Source organism: Mauremys mutica, chromosome 1 (genome assembly GCF_020497125.1).
Source record: "Mauremys mutica isolate MM-2020 ecotype Southern chromosome 1, ASM2049712v1, whole genome shotgun sequence".
NCBI classification, from domain to species: Eukaryota; Metazoa; Chordata; order Testudines; family Geoemydidae; genus Mauremys; species Mauremys mutica.
In genome coordinates this window covers 90,452,568-90,478,996 of record NC_059072.1, presented here as the reverse complement: position 1 = coordinate 90,478,996, position 26,429 = coordinate 90,452,568, and the positions used below count along the sequence as shown (strand labels likewise).

General features: G+C 42.4%; 1 protein-coding gene across 15 annotated transcripts in view; it reads right to left on the bottom strand.

The window, feature by feature from the left end:
- The window catches only part of UBN2 (ubinuclein 2), a 99,464-nt gene extending 77,148 nt beyond the window's left edge, over positions 1-22,316 (bottom strand). For 3 of the 15 annotated variants that reach the window (XM_044983162.1, XM_044983207.1, XM_044983182.1), the window contains exons 1-3: positions 21,861-22,316; positions 16,503-16,595; positions 8,923-9,057 (exon numbers count right to left, since the gene is read on the bottom strand). In XM_044983162.1, coding sequence (XP_044839097.1) covers positions 8,923-9,057; positions 16,503-16,595; positions 21,861-22,316 — 684 coding nt within the window. Of the gene's footprint in view, positions 1-8,922; positions 9,058-16,502; positions 16,630-17,155; positions 17,187-19,689; positions 19,756-21,135; positions 21,437-21,860 lie in introns of those variants that run through there. The other 12 variants (XM_044983189.1, XM_044983198.1, XM_044983230.1 and 9 more) reach the window with 11 other exon arrangements.
- Between the last annotated feature and the right edge of the window lie 4,113 nt (positions 22,317-26,429).

Sequence of the window (26,429 nt, the reverse complement as noted above, 5' to 3'; positions counted from 1 at the left end):
TTTTACTACAAAGCCTACTCAGGCTCACTTGGCAAAAACAACTGCCTTTGAACTATCTGACTGTAGTTTGCAATACAGCTTTATTCTTCATCTTAAACTAACTGTCCACAATATTTGCCAGGTTCTAGAAGCTACTATACCACCTACTTTGTCCTGCTTGGGGGGAAAAAAGAAAGAGAGAGAGAGAGAGAGTTACTTGCTAGTAACTGTTCAAGACACACCTTTGTGCATTCACACTTATAGGATATGGCACTCCTGGCATCAAGGTACAGACGTGCCCTGAAAAGTTGTGTCTATTGAGAAGTGGCCAAGAGAGCTTGGGTGAGGGTAACAGTGCACTTTAGGCCTTGTCTACACCACAGAATTGTGTCGACAAAAGTTATGCTGCTTCAATTAAAGTACTTTAATTAAACCGCTGTTGCATGTCCACACTATGATCCTTGTGTCTGGCAGCAGAGCACATCCACACTAGCAGCTCTTGCATCGACACAGAGAGCAGTGCACTTTGGGAAGCTTTCCCACTATGCAACTGGCCTCAGGATACTTTGGGAAGGGTTTGCAATGCCTCCTGGGGCAAATACAGTGTCACATGATGCAGGTTTCTCAATCCCATCATTCCATGGGCATCCTACTAGATTGCCAGTTGCTTTTCAACTGACGTGTATGGGGGGAGGAGAGAAAGAGAGAGCACACGTGTAGGAAGGAGACAGCATGTGTTGGGGAAGCGTGTGAGAGATTGTGTATGTGGGGAATGTATATGTGAGAGACAGCGTATGTTGGGGGAGAGTGAGTCAGCAAGCTGTCTCTTAGTTCAGACAGCAGCCCAAGCAACCAATCCTGGGGGAGAGGGACACCCCCCCCCACATCAGTCCCCAGCTCTGCTCAGCAGCCTCTTCCCCTAACACTGTCCCACCACCTGCCCACTCTGCCTGACAGCTGATTTCACATTAATGGTTCTGTGATTCCCTTTGAGTTCTCCCACAGACTCCTAAGATACCAGGAGCTGCATCCTCATCAGCTCTGAGAGCTCTCCACCCTGAGGAATGTCAAAGTTTCCTGGAGTTTTGAAAGGGGAGGGGCATAGTGAGCAGAGTGGTCACAGTGGACATTGTGGCATACTTGGGGAGGCCAGTTATGTCGACGTACTGAACGGCAGAAACTACACTGATGCTTTGTCGCTTTGCCATCAAAAGAAGCTTTGTGGTATGTACACCTCCACTGTTTTGTCAGCAAAAGCTACTTTTTGCCGACAAAACTGTGTAGTGTGGACAACATCTCTCAACTGCAAAGTCCTATGTTATGTAGGGCTCAGATGTACAGGGGAAGGTGGAGAGGTAGCATGAACACAGAGGAAACTCTAGGAACAAGAGCTACTGGTAAGTAACCTCTTTCTCTTTGAGGGCCTCTGAGTATTCTAATTTGCAGATCATCATCAAACACTGCTCTACCAGAAGTACATCAGGCAAGGAGTTCTTCACTAAATGTGCACTGTAGCACTGCGTTCCAAACTATGCATCAGAGCATAATGCTAAATCCAAGGATCAGTGTCTGGTGAAAGTATGCACTGAACTCAAAGTTGCTGCTCTGCAAATCATGACATAATAGGTCTTGCAAAATGGGTCTTTAAATCAAGGGGTACTGGTTTTCCTAGCTGACATGTAAGCAGTGTTCTATGCACCACCTAGCCCAATATAAAAGTCTATTTGGTAATAGGTTCTACACGGCATTTCTCCCCAAATGCTACAAATAGCCCATTAGTATTTTCTAAAAGGGCTCTCTTTTTTAACCCAAAAAGAGAGTGCCCTCACTACATCTACAGTATGTAGACAAGTTTCTTAAGTGGGAATGGGATTAGGGGGAAATACATTGAGGTAGGTGGAAATTTGAGACCGCCTTATGCATGAAGCTGGAATGGGGCATCACAATGACCTTGTCTTTGTGCACTAGTATATGGTTGAGTGGCTATCAGAGCACTGATCTCATGCTTCTAGAAGGGGTAATACCTATCAGGAAGGCTAGTTTTGATTAATAAATGTTGAGGAGGCTTGTGCAAAAGGCTCATACAGAGGGCCCATCAGCTTCATTAAAATGAGCTTTAGGTGTCATGAAAGGAGAGGCAGGAAGTAAATTTACCATAACTTTAAGGAACCTGGATACTGTCAGATATGAGAAGATGGATTTGTCCCTAACAAAACTGCAAGAAAGCAAATATTGCTGTCAAACGGACTTTTATGGAGAGTATGGCTAGGTCCTGAAACTTAAGATGTAGGAGGTACTCTAGAACTGCAAGGACCTCAGCTGGAGATGGAGTGAGTCCCCTTACCTATGCCCCAGACAGTCAACTGTTTCCATTTTTGCATATTGCATTTTAAGATAGAGAACCTCCTGGATTGTAAAAAGATGTCTGAACCCTCCAAAATCAGAAACTGTCCACATTTGTCAGGTAGTTAGCGTCTGCACTGTAAGATGGAGCATCTCTGAGCTGGGATGCAGAATCTTCCCTTGCTATTGAGACAGACATCCAGAGATAGAAGGCAGCAGGTATGGTGGTTCTCTGGGCCATCCACAGTGCTAATGAGGCCACCTTGTGGCTATTAATAGGATGTTGACAGTATGACCTGATTTTCTTATGACCCTGAATATCAAGAATGGAATGGAAGACATATAGAAGATGTTGGCTCCAGCCCAACAGAGAAACATCCTTAAGAAGGTTTTTGTCTCAGAGTGCTCTTGTGCAATACACTTGGCAACCGGTCTTTTGTTCGGTCACAAATATATCTATTATTGGTTGGGCCCATCTGTGAAATAGCACACTGGCTCTGCTGGATTCAAGGATGGCTTTTATTGGTGATCCTGAGACTTCCTGCTAAGCAAGTCTGCCCACATGTTTGCCTTGCCTGCAAGGCAAAGAGCTACTGAGTGGCTTTGGATGCACCACAGCCAAAGATATTTGTGGAAGCAAGAAGAGAGCTACAAATATACTCCTCCCTATTTGCTGCTGTGATACAGGACAGTGGTATTGTCTGTAAGCATGCGTACTACAAATGCTGCAGAGATAACTGAAAGGCTTTGAGAGGCCACCAAGCTGACCTAAGTTCCAGTATCTTGATAAGAAGTGTAGACTCAAGTGTTTCCTGGCCTATGGCCTTGGCAATGCACACTCCAGACCAGATTGGAGGAATTGGTGAGGATTATGATGTTAAGGTAGCGGAGAGCAAAAGGTATCCCCTGGAGGATATGGCCCCTGTGAATTATTTGTATTGCAGTACTGCCTGTTCCCACTAATGAAGCTATTGGAGCACTTGAGAAGGAATAGTCTCCTTTGAAGACTGTACATTTGGCATGGCCAGTGGTGTAAAAATCTCATGTTCAGACAAGCAAAGGGTGTGACAGAGTGATGAAACCATCAGGTCTAGTAGTCTTGGGGGGGGGGGGGGAAATCACATAGTACATACTTGTTAATCCCTGAGAATTGCCAGAGGGTCTTGAATTTGAAAACTTTCTTGTGGAAGAAAGGCTCTGGCCTGAGTGGTGTCCAGGACTGTTCTGATTAAAATGGATTCTTCGTACAGGTTGAAGTGTCAATTTCTTCCAGTTAACAGTCCCAAAGACTGGAAGGAGTTGCACGTGTAGTGCTCTCTGAGGAGAGGTCCTTCAGTGAGTTAGCCCTCAGGAGCCGATCATCCAAGTACGGGTAGACAAATATTCCTTGGTGTCTGAGGTGTGCACTAGCCACTGTGAGGCACTTGTTGGGGCTGTAGACAAGTCAAAAGGAAGGCCTCTGAATTGGTAACATCTTGTGCCCCATCTCACATACTTGATGTGAGCATGTTTGATTGCCAGATGAAAGCAGGCATCCTTTGAATTGAGAGCTGCACATCTATCCTCTGGTATAAGGAAGAGATGTCCCCTAGAGAGAGCATCCTGAACTTGAATGCTTTTATATATCTGTTTTGGAATCGGAGGTCAAGGTTGGGTCTCAGAAAGTTGCTCTTGTTGGGGATCAGGAAATGGATTTTAGTCTCACTTTCCCTGAGTTTTCCTGCGGACACTGTTCACAGTGTCCCACCTCTGACTCACTTCTTGAAAAGGAAATCAACTTCTTCCAGCAGGATTCTCTTATAGGATGGGTGTTTGAAGAGAAAGGTGAGGGTGGCGAGGCGGTCATGTGCAGAACTAGATGGAATCTGTCACAAATGGTGTTCAGTAACCAGCAATCAGAAGTAATCATGCAACAGGTGCTGCAAAAAGACAAAGTCCAAAAGTGTGAATGTATGGAGAGGAGATGCAGACTGGAGGCATGGTACACGACTCAAACATACAGTCAAAATTGCTGTTTAGAAGCTGATGTTGATGGCTGTGAGGATGCACAGGGAGGAAGCCTACTTCTATACCGCTGAGGTTATTTGCCAATAGCAGGTTTAAGAGGTGGCTGATATCACTTCTGGGGATGTATCCGTTGGTGTTGCCTGGGAGCTTGTCTTTGGAAGCAAAATGACAAGTAGAAAAACCTCAGAGTTGAGGAGGAGGACTGTGTTAATTGCAGGGAGTGGAGAGTGGCCATGATCATTTCTAAGTCTTCATTTTGTCACTAAAAGTGGCAGTGCCCTCAAAAGGGAATTCCCCAGCCCTCCCCAGGATTCAGGTACAAGACCAGAAGCCCTCAGACAGAAGTACCTCCCAAGAGCCATTCCTGAGGCCATTTTCCTTGCACTGGCATCTAAGGCAACCCAGGCTGCTCTTCAAGCAAGCATACAACTATTGGTGACAAGAGTCTTGGCCACTTCCTTCTGTTCCTTGAACAAGGATTCAAGTCTGGGGCTTGTGACATCAAACAAAGCATAACTGTAGTGGGACAACACAGCTTTATAGCTGACCACTTGAAGGCCTATTTAACCAGGTAAGTAAGCTCTCCTGCCAAAACATCCATATGTCATCTCTCTCTGACGAGAGTGTTGCACTGACGTGTCCTATAAGATGCCTTGTTGCCCTTAAATCTCCTATATTACAGATACAATCACGGAGTTTGCCAAAGGATGCTGCAGCAGGAACTGGTGTCTTTTAGTACAAGGTATATCCGATCACTATCTTGGATACAGGCAGGGACAAAAAAAATAAAAATAAAATAAAATAATTTTTGGCTGCACTGAGAAGGCTGAAGCCAATAGGCAGAGGCAGTTTCTCCCCAATCTCCATCTGTAATATGTTGAACAGGGGAAAATCACAGGATTTCTCCAGTGCTGTGACCCCTGCTTGCAGCTAGCTGGAATATTTGCCAGTGCCCAATAGTTTCTGAAACATTTATTAGTCAGAAGGGAAAAAGAGATGAAGCATTAATCTGATCCTCTAGTGAGGTGCCATCTGTATGTTTCTCTAATGGTGATTTATATGGTTCCTCTGAAGAAATCTCATTGTATTTCTCAGATTGTAGGTGGATTACCTGCAGATCTGAGGAATCTGGTGAAAGCAAGGAAGATTGCATTGACATCAAGTGAGGAATAGAGATGTTAGTAAAAGGACTGATGCTAGAGGAGGACACGGTGCTGAAAGAAGTATTGGCACTGATGTCAGTGTGAAGGTCTATGCCGGAGTTGATCTTGCAGCCTCCAGCAGGTCTTTCATGGAGTCCCATATGTAGGGCCACAAGACGAGGTGAAGACTGTCTGGATCTGAGGCAAGGAAAGAGGACCAGAATCTTGAGGTCAAGTTGGGGAACCCTCCAGTTTTATTTCTGAAGGAGTCCAAGGTACCCTGCAGCAGTTCCAGATTGAGACTGGAGAAGTCAGCAAAGTCAGACAGCAAACCATGCGGTGGGGTGGCTAGTAGCCTCCATGGTGGATTCCCCACTCGGACACGGAGAGGTCAAAGTTTTATCAGGATCTGAAGCAATGAGAAGTCCAGTCGGTGCTGAGATGTCTAGCTCTGGTGGCATGTGGAGAAGAGGTGACAGTTTAAATACTGTTTAAGTGTTTTCCAGGCCCTCCTGAGTCAAGAGAGAGCACTTCCTCCTTTTCTTCTGCTTATGTCTCTCTTGTGGGAGATGTGCTTCCTCTTCTCCTTCCTTTTAGCCAGATGGGCCTCTGAGTGGATCTCAGTGCCAAGACTGGGGCAATGGAGGGTAGGTTTGGTGTCAGAGAAGAGGGCAGTGGTGCTGAGTGAGGGTGGGCACCAAAATGTAGGCTTCCTGCATCACCATCAAGGCTACTGGGACCTGAATAGATGGTGCTGATTTGGTCTTCCATGTCACTTTTAGTTTAGCCTGGTTTGGGACCTGACAGGTTCCCAAGACATGGGAAGGATGTCTTCACTAAACTGTCCTATGCTACTCTAAATTAACAATTTTCTTGTAAATATCAAGCTAGACTAAGGGAAGTTCTAGCCTGAGGAAATGAAAGCGAGTTCACTTTGCTCTCTGTAGTATCAGCAAATGAACAGAGGTGGGTGGGAGCTAGCTGACTTCCTTTAAATAGGGCAATGAAGTCATCCTCATATGAGATCTCCTGAGCACCCTACAACAGACACTGCTATTCGAGGCAGTTCCACAGCTCAGTAAGAATGCACAGTGGCCCTCAAACAAAAAAAATCAATTGTTTCTTGTCTTTCTAGCTATTCTAATTGCATCTGAGCACCATAACTATCACTAAAAAACCCAGACTTAATTTCTGCCTCTAATTAAAGTACTAACCAACACCACATTCAAATGAGGCTTTGCATGACATGTCAACCAATGCACTTCTCTTGGGTCCAATTTCCTTCTCCTTCCCTCTGGCTATGACTCACTTCAGTTCTCATTGCTCCATTCTCTCTCAAGCCTTCTGGCCACCCTCCTCTAGGAATAGCAGCTCATTACTGCTGGGCTTGATACGACTCAGCCTACACCCAGAGCGCTGCTATTGCCTTTGTACTGCAGGCAGGAAGCCCTACATTTTTACTTGCCTGGATAGCACTTCACTTATCCCAGGCAATAGAATTTCCCTCAGCCTGTTTGCTCCCTTGATTGCCTGATATTCAGTGAATTCCTCACAAGTTTACTGCTTCTGATATACTTAAAGAATTTCCTGCTATTTGTTTTTATATCTGACTAGCTTCTCTTCAAATACCCTCTTAGGATAGGTCTACCCTGCAAGTGCTACAGCAGCACGGACACTTGTTTCAGTGACAGAAGGGTTTTTTCTGTCACTGTAGTAAATCCACCCCCTCGAAAGGCAGTAGCTAGGTTGATGGAAAAATTCTTCCGTTGACCTAGCAGTGTGTATACCGGGGCTTAGGTTGGCTCAATGGTGTGAAAAATTCACACACCGTGAGCAACATAGTTAGACTGACTTAAGTTTTAGGTGTAGACTAGGCCATAGCCTAATTTCCATCTAAGATTTTACCTGGACTGAGTTAATGCTTCTATTTACTTCATTTCAACTGGATGTCCAGTTTTTGAAGTTTGGGTTAAATAAGCTATTGAACTTTGCTGTTAAACCATACTTGCTTATCATCAGTACTCCTTATGTACTTACAGTAACTCCTCGCTTAACGTTGTAGTTATGTTCCTGAAAAATTCAACTTTAAGCAAAACCATGTTAAGCAAATCCAATTTCCCCATAAGAATTAATTTAAATAGGGGGGAGGGGTTAGGTTACAGGGACACACACAGTATAAGTTTTAAACAAACAATTTATACTGTACACAGCAATGATGATTGTGAAGCTTGGTTGAGGTGGTGAAGTTAGAGAGTGGAAGAGGGCGGGATATTTCCTGGAGAATGCCTTACTGCTAAATGATGAACTAGCATTCGGCTGAGCCCTCAAGTTAACACATTGTTGTTAATGTAGCCTCATACTCTACAAGGCAGCATGAATGGAGGGAGCGGAGACAGCATGGCAGACAGAGACAGACACAAACCCTGTGTGTGGGAGACAGAGATGCACATTGCCCCTTTAAGTATGCTGACACCACTCTAAGTACATTGCCTTTAAAAAAATCAGGAAGTTGAGACAGCAGCTGCGGCCAGCAAGCTCTCTCCATCCTGAGCCCTGTCCTGTCCCCACCCTGCTCTATATGGAGAAGGGGTAAGCAGGGGGGCATGAGGAGGGGGAAACCCAAACATTAGCCCCCCTCTACCCTGCTTCCCTGCACAGCAAGCAGGAGGCTCTTGGGAGCAACTCCAAGGCAGAGGGCAGGAGCAGCACATGGTAGTGTGGGGAGGGACAGCTGAACTGCCTGACAATTGGTAGCCTGCTGGGCGGCTGCTGCTCAGGGAACTTAGGGGAGCGGGGAGCTGATAGGGAGGCTGCCCGCCCACCCTGGTTACAAGCCCCCACCAGCTAGCTCTAATGGGCTGCTCTTCCTGCAAGCGGTGGACAAAGCAGGTGGCTGCCAAACGTTATAAGGGAGCATTGCACAACTTTAAACTAGCATGTTCTCTAATTGATCAGCAACTAACAAAAAAACATTAACAGGATGACTAAGTGAGAAGTTACTGTATTTCAATAATAAAATGTTTAAAGGTAATGAAAACAAGGTGATTGTTTTTGGAAGAGAACCTAAACATTCTTCTGAAGTGTTGGAAACCCAAACATACCAGCATTTTGCCGGAATGGGAGACCTAGTCAAACAAAACTGGTCTAATTTCACTAACAAAGCTGAGTGAAGTATGATAAAGTGAACTATTGCATCAATAAGGAAGTCAATTTGATTTTTAAAATCACTGGTTTTAATCATTTATGGGATAGTAACAAGGCAAAGAATTTATTTCTAATATACAGTGAACCTTTGATCTTCTGATGCAATGATGCCTGTGAATGACCATAAAAATTAATACAATAATAGTTTCTTGGGTGCCTGAAGTCATTTGTCTTTTGGATTCATATCATGCAAACAGAGTAAAAAGTATGTTCCCCTCACCCTCCTTAGAAATAAGTACCGACTCACATCTTTATTGCTGCTTAAATGAGATTTACTCACAGCTTCAGAGTTATCGATGAAAGGGTCTGTTTCATCGTAGCCATAACCTATATCAATCAGATCCTGCAAGCGATCCTTTCGATGCTTGTGACACTTTCCACCCTGCAAAGAAAACAAAACTGTGGTAAGCCAGTCTGGGAATCACACTTTTCTGGTATCAAATGAAGTCTATGAAACAGGAACAGGAACCCTGGAACGATGGCTCAATTTAGGAGACTACTAATCAGATAGAGTTTTTCACCTCTTGGACACTTGGGACAACTCTGAACTAGTGAATATAGAAACCAAAAAGACATTAATATCCAATGGCTATATTTTAACTTATGCAAAAAATTAGTTGGTGGTATGTGCAATTCTTTATAACATCCACAGCAGAAACCACGAACAAAGTTGACATTCAAGTTGACCAAATGGTGGTTGACGCATGAAGGGACATATGAATCTTTATCGCATCTGGCACGTAAATATCTTGCGATGCCGGCTACAACAGTGCCATGTGAATGCCTGTTCTCACTTTCAGGTGACAATGTAAACAAGTAGCGGGCAGCATTATCTCCTCCACATGTAAAAAAATTGTTTGAGCAATTGGCTGACCAAGAAGTAGAACTGAGTGGACTTTTAGACCTTAAAGTTTTACATTGTTTTATTTTTTGAATGCAGTTTTTAGGGGGGGGGTTTAAACATAATTCTACATCTGTAAGTTCAACTTTCATGATAAAGAGATTGCACTATAGTATTTGTATTAGGTGAATTGAATAAAATTATTTCTTTTGGTTTTTTTACAGTGCAAATATTTGTAATAAAAAATATAAAGTGAGAACACTTTGTATTGTGTTGTAATTGAAATCAATATATTTGAAAATGTAGAAAACATCCAAAATATTTAAATAAATTGTATTCTATTATTAACAGCGCAAGAGAGATTAATTTTTTAATCACTTGACAGCCCTCATCATAAATTATTATAGCTGCAGACAGACAAACACAAATGGGAAGAATGAAGCCTCTTGTCTTAAAAAAAAATAAAAAATAAGATAACTTGAGCATATCCCTTTCAATAGCAAATGGCAACTAAGGAAAAAATATACAAGGGCAAATTTAGCTTTTGATTTGAGCTTCCTGGTTTTAATTTTATAACACCTTCCCCAACTCCTCCTTCATTCAAAGAGCAGGTCAAACTTGGAATAACTTCATGTCACTACACATGCAGAACATTTTTCAAAGTTCTGAAAGGGAAATTAATTCTCTTTAAAGAAGTGCACGATATTACTATAGGATTCTCACTCTTGGGTCTCCAATGTAAATCATGCAGGAAAGTCCCCTAATTCTTAGATTTTTGGCCTTCTGAGGCACCTCTAAGATAGCTCAAGAGCAATGTTCTTCTAAGCATGCTTCATCCCCATGTATCTCACTGGATCCAACACACCTCAACAGTTCCTTTCAAGAGCTCCCTAAAGTTGAATTATATACAAAACATTGTTTGGTATATATCTATATAGCCCGTTACCCTAATATCTGAGCACTTCATAATCTTTAATATATTTATATTCACAAAACATCGGACGTAGGGAAGTATTAACACCATTTTATGGATGGGAAACTGAGGCACAAAGGAACTAAATGATTCGACTAAGGTCACACAGGAAGTCTGTGGCAGAGCATGGAACAGAACTCAGCTCTCCAGATTAAATATTTATATTTGATGCATGTAGTCAACCATTTCCATCCCTAAAATACTCTCATGGAAGAATTCTGCTTTTGGAAAGGAAGTAGATTGAGGGATGCCCTAACAATGATAAAATAAACATCCCCCTTGACAGCATGAACAGGAGCAAGGCCAATAGATAAACATGGAGCAGGGCTTCAACGACTACTTTGTGTGTTCCCATAATTTAAATATCTTTTTACAGGAGAAAACAGAAGCTGCCTTGGTTAAGGACTAACAGAACCCTAACATTTTCCTTAAGACCCAGGCCAGCTATATCACTGCACTGAGAAATGCCATCAGGCAGTAATTTTAATATGGTCCTCTAACAATATTACCAGGGAAAAATGCCAAAAAAAGTTGAATAGTGCTTCTAAGGCTTGTCATCTTCTCAAAGTAAAACCTTAATGGTTTTTCAGTGTGAAAGAAGGGGGCCTTTCTCCAGCCAGTTGAGGATGCAGGCATGGGAAAGTGTAAACAAACGTAACAGAAAGCTTGAGTGGAATAAAACAAAACTAAGGAGCAGTAAGTTACACTCAAACAAGTGAAGACATTTGAACTGCCTGTGATTGCAATTAGAGTGCTTCTTGTGGGCATGCTTGCACTCTGCTGCAGATGGTTTGCAGTCACAACAGTAAAACCCACTTGTAGACACAACCTGAGATATTGGAGTCTGAGACCTGCTTATGGATACCATATGTACCCAGGTTCACCTGGTTTGAACTTAAGTTGTCAGAAAGTGGATTCTTGGGTTGGAATGAAGTGAAGTGTCCTGACACTGAGCCACTAAGCAAAACTCTTAGTACCCCAAGACTATTATTGGTGCTGGCCATCCACACTTAAAAAAAAAAAGTAATTGTTTGGCAAAAAAACATGAAAGCTTTCACCTTTTCACATGCAAATTTATCATCTGTACCTTACGAATTAAGTCAAGATGTAGCAATATACTACAATCTGCTGCATTTCAAAAATAATCAAGTAACAATGTCAAAGAAAATCCCTAGTCAAATCAAAGCCATTCACTGAAAAAGTCAAAGATTACATCCATTTCAGCTAATTCAATCTGATATATACATCACTCAAGGTATTGCCTCTGTCTCTCAAAGTTATTCAATGTGGAAATAAAGGTGGTGCTTTTAAGATGCAGAGATTGCGCTTAGATAAGTTTCAGAATCAGAAGCCTATCCAGTTTAGCTGCAGATATCAGTGGTAGTTGAAGAAGAAGGACCAAGTCCCTTTCAGCTAATTACCTTTTTTCATAGTAAAGTATGCACTGTGTAATTGTGTCTTTTCATCATATTAAATGTGATGTGCAGAAACCATGTATTGAATTATTTTGAACACAAAAAGACAATGAAAATATTTGCACAATATGCACCCAAAACTTAATGAGTTGAACTGTGCCTGATGATTCCATCCTTTTAAGTGACTTAAGCCTCTAAATCCAGAAGAAAGAATAAGGTTCTGGGTCCACGCTCTCTCCTAGCATCTGTAACCTATGTGGTGTTTGAAAGCTCAGCGTGATCTTAGAAGAATTACATGGATTGGTCATTTAGATAGTAATGTGAAGCACAAACCATAGACTTGATTTTAGTCAGGGAAGGAAAATGGCTGCATGGATCAAGTCAAGAATGGGGCCATTCAAAGCATACTTTGTGTGTTGAAGTCTAACTTTTGCAGGAGTCAGTCCACCTAGAAAATTCTGCCTGATCAAATGAGCAGCTATATAAAGTGTCCCTGTTCAAATGCTCACAGAATACATCTACTTTTATGGGAAAAATTTCTACTGGCATGCTTTTTTCCTTCCCCTTCTTCATTTGGTTCAATGAGACTTATGCCTGATTATATATATATTACACACACAGGTCTGCTTGAAAACTAGCCTATACATAAGGTTCTGATGCTGGCTATTTACCAGCTGAATGAACAGGGTGTTCCGGTGAAACACAGCATCCAGATGAGTGGTCCCCAAACTTTTTCTGTCATGGGCCCCCCTTACCAGTAATGGAATCTATCAGAGCCATGGTCAGGGGCCAAGATGCAGATCAGGGCCTGTGGGAATTTGGCAGATGGGTATATGAGAAGCCGAAGTGTTTAGACTTCAAGGACGGGCTAATTAGGCTGTGAACTGTGTAGTGCGAAGCTGGCCTTGGGCTGGTTCTCATCTGCCAGTAGGCAGTAAACAGGATAATAAATCAGAAAGTTGTACAGGATGACAATTATCCAATGAAGTTATAGCTGTGCCTGTGTGTACCTTGTTAACCAATTAGCAATTGCTTGATTGCCTGCCATAATTGTATATAAGAGTATGCTGGAGAGAAATAAATGACTTTGCTACCAATCACATTGATTGTTGGGCTCTGTCCAGTGCCCGCCTGAGAGGCACCGATGCAACAAGGGCCACGGACCCAGACTGGCGCTGGAGCAGAGCTGGGGGCAGAGCAGGGCTGGGTGGTGCTCCCTCCCTGCCCACCGTGGGGGCTGGCCCAGGCCCCGCTGTGCCCCCCTGAACATTCCTTCATGCCTCCTAGGGAGCGTGCCCCACAGTTTGGGGAACTCTGATCTGGATACTTTAGTGACTGACACTATAAACACTCATAATTAGAGCATTTAACTCCATTCTCAATATATACAAACATTAACCAGTTAATTTTCCAAAGAGAATTAGTTTTTAAATCTCTACAAACCAGAAAAAAGTTCTACGTCACTGTGCGTGAACATTTTTTTTTTTTTTAATTATTATTATTAAAGTTACAGGGGAAATGGGACGTGAAAACTGACCTTAGGATAGGAGTTTAGTTGCACCTTTAAATACAAATAAATTGTCTTTCCACAATATTTCAAGACATTAGCAAGGAAATGCATTTCATAACATGATGTACTGTATAAATATATTGTTTTTAACACTTTAAATTTTTCTCAAGTTCAGTAAGTGCCACCTTGCTCTTTTATTATTGGACAAGGTAAACAATAGTATTCAACTGCCTTTTTCTATACCAGACATTTTATGTACCTATGTCATCTCTCCTCATTAGCAATCTCATCCCCCATAACACGTCTAAGGTATTGTCTCTAAAACACAATTATCTCTGTATAATATATTGATATCATAGACTGAATGTTTCTTATCCTATTAAAGAAACTTGCCTTTTTGATAGGAAAAATTCCAGAGAAGTCAGAAAAATCAGTTTACATAGGAACATTAATACCAAACGTATTTTTGCTAGTGAAAGGCACTACACTAACAGCCCTGGATACTGAAGTCTTCTAAATACAATGATTAAGTTGTTTTTATTGCCAGATCAATTTATCATCTAAGACTATCCATGTGAATTTAAGGAGCTGGCTGGGTGTGGTCTTATCTAACATCTCTTGGTTTCTACTTTGGCATTTATTAGTGGAAGCTTTTTTCACGGTGGACTATTTAAAAATCAAAGCAATTCAAATAAATGAATCATGATTTGAATTACCAAGCAGGGAACGTTGATTTAAACAACTGATTTTAATCATGCTTTGCATTTGTACTTTTTAGCTATTTTCTTAAAGAAAAAGCTGCGCCTCATTCATTGGTAACCATTTCAAACATGCTTATTTGCAACTAAATGTAGTTTTCACACTAAATTCAGTAATTTTTTTTTACTAACCAGAAGGGTATACTCTATACACATTTATTTAAGCAATTACATAGCTTAACATATATTTATTTGGATTCTGAATTTTTTAAAGTTAGTAGATGGCGATTTCTTATTCACTAGATTATTAATTTTTACTTATGATTTCTGTCAAGTTCTATTTGGACTGAAATTGTAAATCAAAGAAAAATGCACAACAGCATTTAGTTTTTTTATTAGTTAATATAATTACCTTAAAAGATGCTAGACACAAGAAACAATTTTAATCAAAAGAACTTTTGCATTTAAAACTCACATTTATTAAACAAAGAATATCTGCAATTAGTAAATTAAAGTGATTGTTTCTGGTCACCATATCCTTCAAGATTTTAGAACTAGCAGATCTCATCCTCTCATGCCTACTTTTTATTCACACATTTGAAAAAGAAAACAAGCTTTCCTTCTTTTCCATTCCCAGTTTTTCAACTCTGAATGAACTATTCATTGAACTAAACTAATTGAATTAACTGAAATGAAAAATATTCTCTGCAGCAGCAGTTACTGCTGTCAAACTCTGGTTCCAGGTGCTTAGCCCATGACTTCCCCCACTTCAGTGGTTCGACTTTCTTGAAAATTTCAGCACCAAATATACTACTTAATATTTTTAAGTGATTTTAATAGATCATAGTAAATTTAGGCCTTTACACATGTGAAATTATGACAACCTATTTAAAAAGAAAAAATTTTGATTTAAATTTAAAAAAAAAATTTTTTAAATCACTGACTTTTATCCACTCTGGCTTGTTTACATTACTACACAGTGTTGTTCAAATTACTCTCAGTACTATTTTAGTGCTTGTCCCCAGCAACCTGCAAGTTTTTTGTGATGTGGCAGCTGCCGGATAAAACTCATTCAAGACTGAAATTTCTATTACACTTTCCAATAGAGGCATCCCAAAACAAGTATGGCTCTATCTTGCTGCATCTACATTTGAGGTAGAATGTTGCAACTATTTAACAGTGCCCAATACTACTACATGACAATTCAGGAAGAGAGAGAAAATGGTATCAAATAGGGCTCACACAAATAGTGTTAGGAAAAAAGATCCTGAGTAAGGCTACGATTCTGTCACAGAGGTCACGGTTTGGTGATTTTAACAGATGTCCACAGTTCTTGAAAACTCCAATAAAAGCATTAGATTTGAGAAAAATGAGAAATCACTTATTTCCTTTAACGTCTGCAGTACAAGTGTTGAAAATAGCATTTTGTGCACTGTTACTGAGGCCAACGTTAGTGAGTAACAAGCAGGGCATTACTGGGTAACAAGCTAAGTTAAAGGCAGCAAGGCTCAGGCTCTGGCTTTCAGAATCATGGAAAGCTCTGTTAGTAAATGACCATTTTAACCCTCTAACAATTAATCTTGTCAGTAGATCTTGTCAAAATTATATAAGGTTTAATAGACAATTTCAAAGTTTCTGTATTGATTTAGTGAAAACTGAATTAGTATGTGTACATTTCTGTGATTTATTGTTTACTGCCCGCATCCTGTCAGTGACTTTTAATACAAATGCCCATGGCACAATCATGGTCTTAATCACGATAACCACAGTGGTCAGTACCTATATTTTTTTCTTTCATCCGAAGAACTGCATCATCTGAATTTTTGGGGGTTTTTTTTGATGTGGCAGCTGCCTGAGAAAAGGCATTAAATAATGACTGACATCTGAAGGCTAGGAGAAGTGGACTGTGATGGTAGCGTGGGAAAAAGAATCCTCTTGCAGAGTGGTCTGCATCACTGGTACAAATATAGAGAGAAGAGTACCATCTATTGTCACTATCCTTGTATTCTGCAGCACACATGTTTTTCCTCTGAGATTTCCCATCCAGTACTGAAGAAGTGCAATGACTTCTTCCCTTGAGAGATCTATCATGAGTACAAACCACTGTATAACAGGTGCAGGTATTTGCTTAGGGAACTCACCTAAGAATATGTTCCAAGGCACAGATAATATCTAGTTGAGCTTTTTTCATTAGTATAGCCTTATCAGACAGAAAGTGTGTCCATTACAATCCGAGCAAATTAAATAAGACGAGAAACTTGACTGATATAGGTATAAGAAGCAGCTGCGAAGTCAGAGTAGCAACCATACCCAAAAAAACCTGAAAACGTTAGCATCCAATGTTATTACTAAGAAATGGGGTGTTAGTGCAACTCTGCTAAAATACTCACATATTTTGCCTCAAATTTCTTGGCCAGCATTTCCACCTCATACCGCTCACGTTGTTCATCATTAAATGGATCTTCTGAGTGGGTAGGTTTCTTCTGAGAGAAGAGAGGTGGAAATTACACATTCATTCTGTTTCACAGAAAGACATGACGAAATGAAGCCTTATTTAATATCAAATTGTGTTCTGATAGCCTAAGTAGTTAGAATTCACTTAAAAAAAATACAGATGAACTTTTCTGCTTCCAATAGCTATTAAAAAGGAGTTAGAACTATTCAGATCAGTCAGAGCTACACAATTGCACTTTTACTCATTTATCTTATACTTCAGTTCATAACTCTTTTGCTGGCATATCTGAAATCAGGCATATTCCAAGGTACAGTATACCCATTTGCCCAAGTAATTATCTTACCTGGCAAGCCTCAGCATTTGGCAGACATGAGAGAACTGCTGTTTGAGGAGCAATAAAAGGAAGAATTACCTCCAACCAAAGGTACTCCCTTATTGCTTATCAACACAATTTGGATGTGATATTTTGTGATGATAAAAAGATGAACTTGGTATATTTTCAGCATGGAAGCAATGCAAAAGAACTATGACACTCAATAAAGCATAGCCAAAATGGAAAAGAGGGTAATTCCCTTTGCATTCTCTCACCATCTCCTCCTGGCTCCTTCAAACAATAAGGAGTCACAGTACACACTGTCCGCATCTGCTGCTATGACAGCCATAGGGATGATGTAAACTAGAGATTATGACCTCACTGTACAAATAAGCAGGAAAGAGGTACTGGTTTCAAAAAAGCCATTTTCACCCAGTTATGGATAAACTGATGTAAGGACTGGGAGAGGGACAAAAAGGGACCTGTAGACAAGAACAAAGATTTTTGTTTGGGAGTAAGGGGTAGCAAAGGAAGCCAGATTACTTTCCTCAGACAAGATTTCATCTATAGAATGGGGGTGTTGTAACAAAAAATACTAAAATGGTCCACAGAATATTTTTTCAGGCTAATGCAGTCCTTAATGGATGCCAACTAATTTGGCTGAGCCTGGCCTTTCTATTCTAGTTTTATTTTAGCACTTCAGGATAAGAAAATTAGTGACATTCTAAACTTACAGAAAGATAAGTGCCTTCTCTAATTAGGACATGGAAGACCAACCTAGGACCAACTAGTTGCAATTCTAGCCCAATGAAGGATTGTGAACTATTCTCTAATTCAGTGTGATGGGGTCTCAGTAAAGTAGGTCTGCAAGGCCCACATTTCTAAAGTTCACAGGGCTTTTGAACCAAGTGCTTAGAGAAGAGGTAGAAGAAATTACTTATCTAAGAAATTCTGAAATGGTATAAAAAATTTACTGCAGGATTAACTAAACTTAACCCCTTGGTCACTTTCATTCCTAAACAGACAAATCCTGGTTTATACTTAAGTTAAATGTTACATGAAGACAAAACGTTGGCAGCAGAAGTAACAACTTAACAAGCACAATCTTGCACTGGCATATATCAGCCCTTTATTTCTAGGTTAATTTTCCTCCTGTTGGGACCCCTAAAAGCCACACTAGATTGTTATATCACTTTTGTTAGTTAATACCACAGGCTTCTTAACATTTAAGGACAACTATTACTACTGCAACTTACCAAGACATCCTGCTAATCACATGCCACAATCTTTCATACTGTGGCCTTGGCTTCACTGGCGCCTTACAGCGCTGCAAGTTTCTCGCTCAGGGGTGTGAAAAAAACACCCCCCTGAGCACTGCAAGATACAGCACTGTAAAGCGCCAGTGTAAACAGTGCCGCAACGCTGGGAGCCCGGCTCCCAATGCTGCAAGCTAATCCCCACGGGGAGGTGGAGTACGTGCAGCGCTGGGAGAGCTCTCTCCCAGCGCTGGCACTGCGGCCACACTCACACTTCAAAGCGCTGCCGTGGCAGCGCTTTGAAGTTTCGAGTGTAGCCAAGCCCTTAGAGTTAGTAGAACACATCTTGTCAGCACTAAACTAAAAGCCTTGACAAATGAATTTTTCCATCTATCCAGAGGAAAAACAGAGCAAGGGCAGCATAAATTTCTTCCATGTAAACCGGCCATCTGTTTCTTACTTGGGGTGGGAAACCCATCTCTAGGCTGGAAAGAGGAATTCATTCTTCATGGCCGGTAAATATTTGGGCTCTTCACTGAGTCTGGCAACAAGGGGTCAATTATTATAGTGACATTTTAAAGTTATATAACTTCCTTTGGAAATATGTACAACAAAACTGTGAAATACCCTTCCACTTCTTGCAGTAATCATCTGTCTCTTGGGGATTCCTTTAAGGCTATTCCAGTTCTATCAGATACTGTAAGATGGAAAGGTGTACTCCCTATCTTGTTATGCAACACCAAACTGTTCAGCAATTCCTTATAAGCAAGTTGGGAGCAAACAAAAGCTTTAAAAAACTAATCTTCCTTTGTGCAATAGTAATGTGTAAAACTCAACAAGTTTATATAAAGATCTTATTTTAAAATCTGATATGTTGCTAAAATTATGCTAAATTCTAAACGCTAAAACCACTACTTACAAATAAAAAAGCCAACAGTGCCAATAACAATTTCAATCTCTGCTGGAAAGGAAGAAAAAGGCCCAAAGAGATGCTATTGAAAGAGCCATAAAGGATAAGAGTGTTAATTCTTAAGGCTCATTTAATATGGATATTTCCCTCATTGCATTAACTGGCAAAATGTTAGTGTGGTTCTTCTACACGACAAATGTCATCAATTCTGTTTTAACACCATGAAAGCCATTTCCCTGTTATTTTAGTTTGCTTCGAAAAATTGCATCTGTAGCATATCCAGAAAAGTGGGAAGTATCAGACTGAAAAACAGCAGGTCCAAATGAGATTACCCCCACCCCAAGGCCTACGGCCCCTGTATCTTGCAGAGCTACCCTCTTGTCTCATATCTCCCTGCTTTAAGTGAAAAATTCAATACTAGTAGCTACGGAGTACAATTGTGCCTCTATAATATGGCTGGATTAAGTGTTTTCCCCCTTTGTTGTTCTACTCCATTAAATGAGGATACTTTCACTCCTGTCTTTAACTTAAGACTTCTTTTTTAAGCCTCTACTGTTCAACAGTTTCAAAAGAGGATGGGAGGAATGAAAACTCAAAGGACCACTTCAAAAGGACGGAGGTTCTTTATGGAAAAAAATCTCACCATTTGATGGTTTCACACTGTTCAGGGGAGAGAAGACATCATGACCTGTTATTATAAAGTAGGACTCTGCAGGGAATTGATAAACATGAGAGCATGTAAAATTCTTGTCTTTTCCAATACCTAAAGTGAAACATGTTCCTTCTCATCCCAGTGGTACTAAAATCCACTAACCTGCCAATATTTTTTTTTAAACTGGTCTACATGTGAAAGTTGTACTGGTGTAACAATCACTGAGGGGGCATGTTTTTTTTTAAAAAGTATAGGTATACTAGTACTACTCCAGGGTAGACTCAGACTAGTATAGCTTATTCCCATTCCCTTAGAGGAATAGCTATACTGATGTAGGCATCTTTAAAAAAGAGTATATTCATATGCACATGAGCAGAAGTTTACACTTGAACTATGCTGGCATAGTTAAAGCAATACAACTGTTTTAGTGTAGGCAAGGCTCTTGCCAGCACAACCACTAACGATGGTCAAAATTAATATTTCATGCTCTCTTGCTTTCAAAGAGAGGAAAGAGATGTGGAAATGAAGTATATCAGATTATCCCTACCAGCCAGATATGAATATTATATGTTACCAAAATTAAATATATTAAGACCTTCAGGGAAAACTGGACTAAAGAAAAGTTGGGAAGAAGTCAACCTCCACAAACACAAAACCTCTGAACATTTAACATCAATTTCCAACTCCCTCTCCCAACACTCCTTAATGTTCATACAGGAACAGTGAACAAATTTGGTACTGTAATATTCCATACAGCCCTGCAATATACAGATTTCCACCAAAGTGCAGACCAGCCATTTAAGTAGCCTGCACTGGCACTGTATGCTCACAGTAGCTGTAGGAAGAGATCTCACTATAGGAAGTGGATCCCACAGAAATAATTAGGAGTTAAGTTGTTCATTTTCTGTAATCCCTCTATATTTCAAGGATAAAGTGATGTTATTCATTCCAAACAGAGGAGAAGGTCAAGGAGGGTAGAATATAAGGTTGTAGTACCACCTGTTTGAAAGGCTTTGAATGAGAATCCAGGGCTTATCTACCCAATGCTCTGGATGTTCAAGTCTAGTGGTGCTACAGAAAATGGCATTTAAGCCTTTTGTAATCAATATATCCACCATAACCGGAATGTCGTCAGCTACCCCCTTTCCTCACCCCTCACCCCAAAAAGAGAAAAAATACCCAAGAATTTTCTATATATTAAAAGAAAGAAAAGCAAGTTACACAAGTCCTCTAGCAACTTCACTACTACCAGCATATTATACAAAAAAATGCTCAGATATTATGGTGATGGGCAGCATTCAACACTCAAGAACTGATAATAGGATAGGCCTAGTGTATCTACTTTAGCATTGCTCCACATGCTGGTCTCTGATGAGCAGCAGGTGCTGCCTATTTCCCATGAAGTTGTATCCACAAGTTTTTTTGTAATCCACTCACCAGTGCCAAATGGGAAGCTTTTCTTGGGGAGTTCTGGGGTCTACCCCACCAGTTTTGGGGTCCCCCCCAAGAATTCAGGGTTTTTTCCCCATTAAGTGAAGTTTTCAGCAGTTCTAACATTCATAATAAGCCTGAGTCTACAGACACATGCCTCCAGCACAGCTACTGCCAATGCTGTACTTTTGCCACGCCAATAACTTCACACAGCTCTGACTCAGTTTCATCCTGCTGACGAAAACCTTGCAGACAACTGTGACCTGACAGGAACTGTCAGTTTCACTCTGCAGCTGTTTGGCAGAGCTTACAACAGCAGGAAAGGCAACACTTGACCCGCTGACAGGGGAGAAAGACCTGGGAGAGGCACGTAATAATAGCACGGCCTCCCCCACGCACTGGGGCAACATATTGGCGCCTAAGGAGGGGACTTGTGCTTGAGACACCAGCCAGCAAGTGCGGAGATGGAGCCCTGACCTCCGCACTGGGCACGCGGCAGAGGAGCTGGGCAACTGGGCTCCTCAGCAGCGCGCTGCCCGAGCCATCTCCGGCGGGGCCCACCCCCAGGCTAAAAGTCGCTCAGTAACAAGCGCCTTATCTGCGCCGCCGGAGCCGAGAGGCTGCGGGCGCGGCCGGCTGTGAGCCGGACGGGGAGAGGGAGCAGGCCCCGCTCCGAGGGCGTGGGGCGGGCACTGTGCGCAGCTCCCCGGGGAGGTGTCGGGGTCCCGTACCCGCGGCTCCCCGCACAGCAGCAGCTCGGGGTAGCTGAACTCCACGCAGCTCTCCTCGGTTGGGTCCTTCAGCACCACCTCCAGGCGGACCGTCTGCCGTGGCGGTGGCGCCTCCTGCGGCGGCGGCGGCTCCTGCCGGCTGCTCTCGCGCTGCTGCTGCTGCTGCTGCTGTTGCGCCGGCGGCGGCTCCGGCCGGGGGGGCTCGCGCTGCTGCTCCGGCCGGCTGGTCTCACGCGGCGGTTCCGGCCGCGGGCTGGTCTCGCGCGGCAGCTGAGCCTGTGGCTCCGGCCGGGAGAGCTCGTGCTTTTGGTCGGGCGGCGGCACCACCTCGCGCCCTAGCAATAGCTGCTGCTCCGGCTCGCGGCCCCCGGGCTCGCGCTCCAGGGACGGGCTCTCGCCCTCGCGTCGCCTCACGGGTGCCAGACTAATGAACGGCACCCGGCGCGGCTCCGCCATCCTCCGACCCCCACCCCCACGCTCACCGGCCCCCCGCCTCACCCGTACGGCGACACTCCCCCGCCGGCTCCTCCTCCTTCTCCCTCCCTCCCCACCCGATCGGAGCTGCCCCCTACGTTCTCCTCGCTGCTACCACCGCCGCCATTTTGGAGCCCCCCCACATAAATAGAAGCAGGCCGCTAGGCCGCGCATGCGCAAGACGACGCAGGCCACGGGCGAACCGCCCCACGTCGCTGTTGTTATTGCTCATCGACTGCTACGTCACGGCAGCCCCGGCGCCCACACGCTGCTGACGCCTGCTCCCGCCCACAGTTGCCTTGGAAATATGCACGCTGCCTGCGGTACGGCTCTTAAAGGGCCACGAGTGCGGCGGTCACGGCGTGGGGGTTTTGCACAGAGCCAAGCTGGCCGGCGGGGGCGCCTCGCCGCGAGGCCTGCGTGGGGCACGGACCTGGGCCGCACCGTGACCCCCATGTCGGGGCTGCAGCGCGAAACGCAGGGCCCGGCTGCCGGGCGCCCCGCCAGAGGCGTCCCCTCGTCCGCCTTCCCCAGGGAGCAGCGGGGCCCACCCCAGCGGCTGGGCCCGTCCGGTGCGGGTGCGTGTGACGCGGTTGGGGAGGGGCTGGCATCTGAGTCCTGACCCGCTGTACTCAGCTGCCCGGATTGGGCCGTCCTCACGGTGCCACCAGCGGAGGTGTCCCGGCGAGCCCCGGCCCCGTTGGGGACTGCACACTTTGGTTTAGTAAAATCCTTCTGCTCCGGGAGCGCCGGGCCCCGTCCTACCCGTTGCGCAAGCCAGCCCGGGGGGGCTCAGCTGTCATCTTTGAAGGCAAAACAGGAAAGTATCCCGCTGTAGAGGAAAGACAGGCGAGAATGAGACCAATATGGCTGCAGCAGGAGCTCTTTAATAACCGGAAAATCCAAAAAGAGTCTTACAAAAAGTGGAAACATGGACAGATTGCCAGGAGTACAAAAGACTAGCACATGGATGTAGTGATAAAATCAGAAAGGCTAAGTCACAGCACAGAGTTACAGCTAGCAAGGGACATAAAAGACAATAAGAAGTGAGTCTAAAATACAATAGGAGAAAGAGGAAGGAAAGTGTAAGGCCTTTACTTCACTGGAGAGGGAGTGAATAATGGATGACACCATCACCAAGAACGCTGACGTGTTTAATACCTTTTTTTCCCCCCAGTCTTCACTAAAAAGGTTATGACTAGCTGTTTAACACAATGTTAACAATAAGACAAAGGGAACACAAGCCAAAAGAGGGAAATAACAGGTTACAATATTATGCTAAATTAGATGTATTCAAATGGTCTGTCCCTGATGAAATCCACCTCAGATTTACTTAAGGAACTATGTGAAGCAATCTTAGAACCATTAGTTAACTTCAAGAACTGAATGAGTACTCCTATCTTTCCCCTTTTTGTCCTCCCCTTTTGTAAACTAATAACAAAAGGGGAGGGTAAAATGGGGGAAGATATGCCCACTTATTTAGCACAGAATCACAATGTTGAGAACATTAAGGAACCAAAGGGCGTGAAGAAAATAAGTTCTTTCATTGGCCATATACCAATGCCAGGATCCTGGGTAAAATAAATAGACTTGGAATTTCTCATTTATGAGCATAAGTTTGATATATTTAATATTACTGAAACTTGATGGTATGAATTGCACAACAGGAATGATAAAAATCAATGACTATTACCTATTTAGGGATCAAGTGGGCAAAAGGGGAACAGGAGTGGCACTCTGTCAGGGCATTGCCTGCTTCTGATAATTTTCTTTAAAGTTATCAGTTATCTTAAATGCTTGTGGCTTGATGTCCAAACAAATAAAGCACACAATGGTGCCTGTTACAGACTACCAGTTCACAGTAGGAAATAAGATGACTAGCTCCTGATGCACCTCTTGATAGTGAGTAGGAAAAAAAGCTATGTGACCCTGGGGTACTTCAGTTTGAGTACTAGCAGTTTCATGGTGCCAGTGCTAAAATATCCTTGCATGAGGAACAAATTTTTAATAATGGGCTCTTCAGTCTTGCAGAGAAAGGTGTAACAAGATCCAATGGCTGGAAGTTGAAGCCAGCCAAATTCAGACAGGACATTTTTTAACAGTGAGAGTAATTAACCATTGGAACAATTTACCACAGTTCATGGTGGATTCTCCATCACTGGCAATTTTTAAATCAAGATTGGATTTTTTTCTAAAAGATCTGTTCTAGGAATTATTTTGGGGAAGTTCTATGGCCTGTGTTATACATGAGGACAGACAAGATTATCACAATGTTCCTTTCTGGCCTTGGAATCTATGAAAATTCATGGAGCATACATGAGTGGCTAGAGAACTATATTTAAAAGAGGAACAAAGAGGACCCAGGAAATTATAAACCAGTCAGCTTGTCTTTGATACTCAGAAAGATACTGGAACAAATTAATTTATAATTTTGATAAATACTAGTTAACGTGAATTTATTAAGAACAAATCATGCCAAACCTACTTAATTTCCTTCTTTGACAGGGTTATTTGCCTAGTGGATTGGGGGAGCAGTACTATGTGTAAATATATTTTGATTTTAGTAAGGCTTTTGACACAATCCTACATGATATTCTAATAAACAAACTAAGAAAATGTGGTCTAGATGAAATAACTATAAAGTGGGTGCAAAACTCGTTGCAAAACTTTACTCGGAGTAGTTATCAGTGGTTTGCTGTCAAATGAGGGACATATCTACTAGGATTCCACAGGAGTCTATACTGTGTCTAGAACTAATCAATATGTTTATTAACGACTGAGAAGATGGAGTGGAGAGTATGCTTATAAAATTTTCAAATGACACCCAACTGGGAGGGGTTACAAGCACTTTAGAGGACAGAATTAGAATTCAAAAGGACCTGGATATATTGGGGAATTGATCTGAAATCAACAAGATAAAATTCAGTAAAGACAAGTGCAAAGTGCTATACTTAGGAAGGAAAAAATCAAAATGCACAAATACAAAATGGGAAATAATTGGGTAAGCAGCAACACTGCAGGAAAAGATCTCTTAGTTATAGTGGATCATAAATTGATTATGAGTAACAAAATGTGATTCAGTTTCAGAAAAGGCAAATATTCTGTATCTTGTGTATTAACAGGACTGTTGTATGTAAAACATGGGAGGTAATTGTTCCACTTTATGGAGGATTGTGTCCAGTTTGGGGTACCACACTTTAGGAAAGTTGTAGACAAACTGGAGAGAGTCCAGAGGAGAGCAACAACAAAGATAAAAGTCTTGACCTATGAGGAAAGGTTTAAAAAATGGGATATGTTTAGTCTTGAGAAATGAAGACAGGGGGAGGTGGGGAACCTGATAATATGTTAAGGGCTATTACAGAGAAGATGGTGATCAACTATTCTCCATGTCCACTGAAGGTAGGGCAAGAACTAATGTGCTTAGCCTGCAGCATGAAACCCTTAGGTTAGCTATTAGGAAAAACATTCCAACTATAAGGATAGCTTAAGTCAGGGGTTGGCAACCTTTCAGAAGTGGTGTGCCGAGTCTTCATTTATTCACTCTAATGTAAGGTTTCATGTGCCAGTAATATAGGTTAACGTTTTTAGAAGGTCCCTTTCTCTAAGTCTAGAATATATAACTAAACAATTGTTGTATGTAAAGTAAATAAAGTTTTTAAAATGTTTAAGAAGCTTCATTTAAAATTAAATTAAAATGCAGAGCCCTCCGGATTGGTGGCCAGGACCCGGGCAGTGTGAGTGCCACTGAAAATCAGCTCGTGTGCCACCTTCAGCACACGTGCCATAGGTTGCCTACCCCTGGTTTAAGTACTGGACTAGCTTAGCAAGGGAAGTTGTGGAATCCCCATTATTGGAGGTTTTTAAGAACAGGTTAGACAAACATCTGTCAGGGATGGTCTAGGCATAATTGGTCTTGCCTCAGTATGTTGGGAGGATGGAGTAGATGACCTCTCAAGGTTTCCTGCAGCTCTGTATTTCTGTGATCCTGATAACCGTTGAGCTCTGCTGGTATATGGGGGTAAGCAAGAGCATGGGATAGTATGGAAATAAAGCAAGGAAAAGAGAGAGTCACTTATTACTGGGGGGAAATCCTGA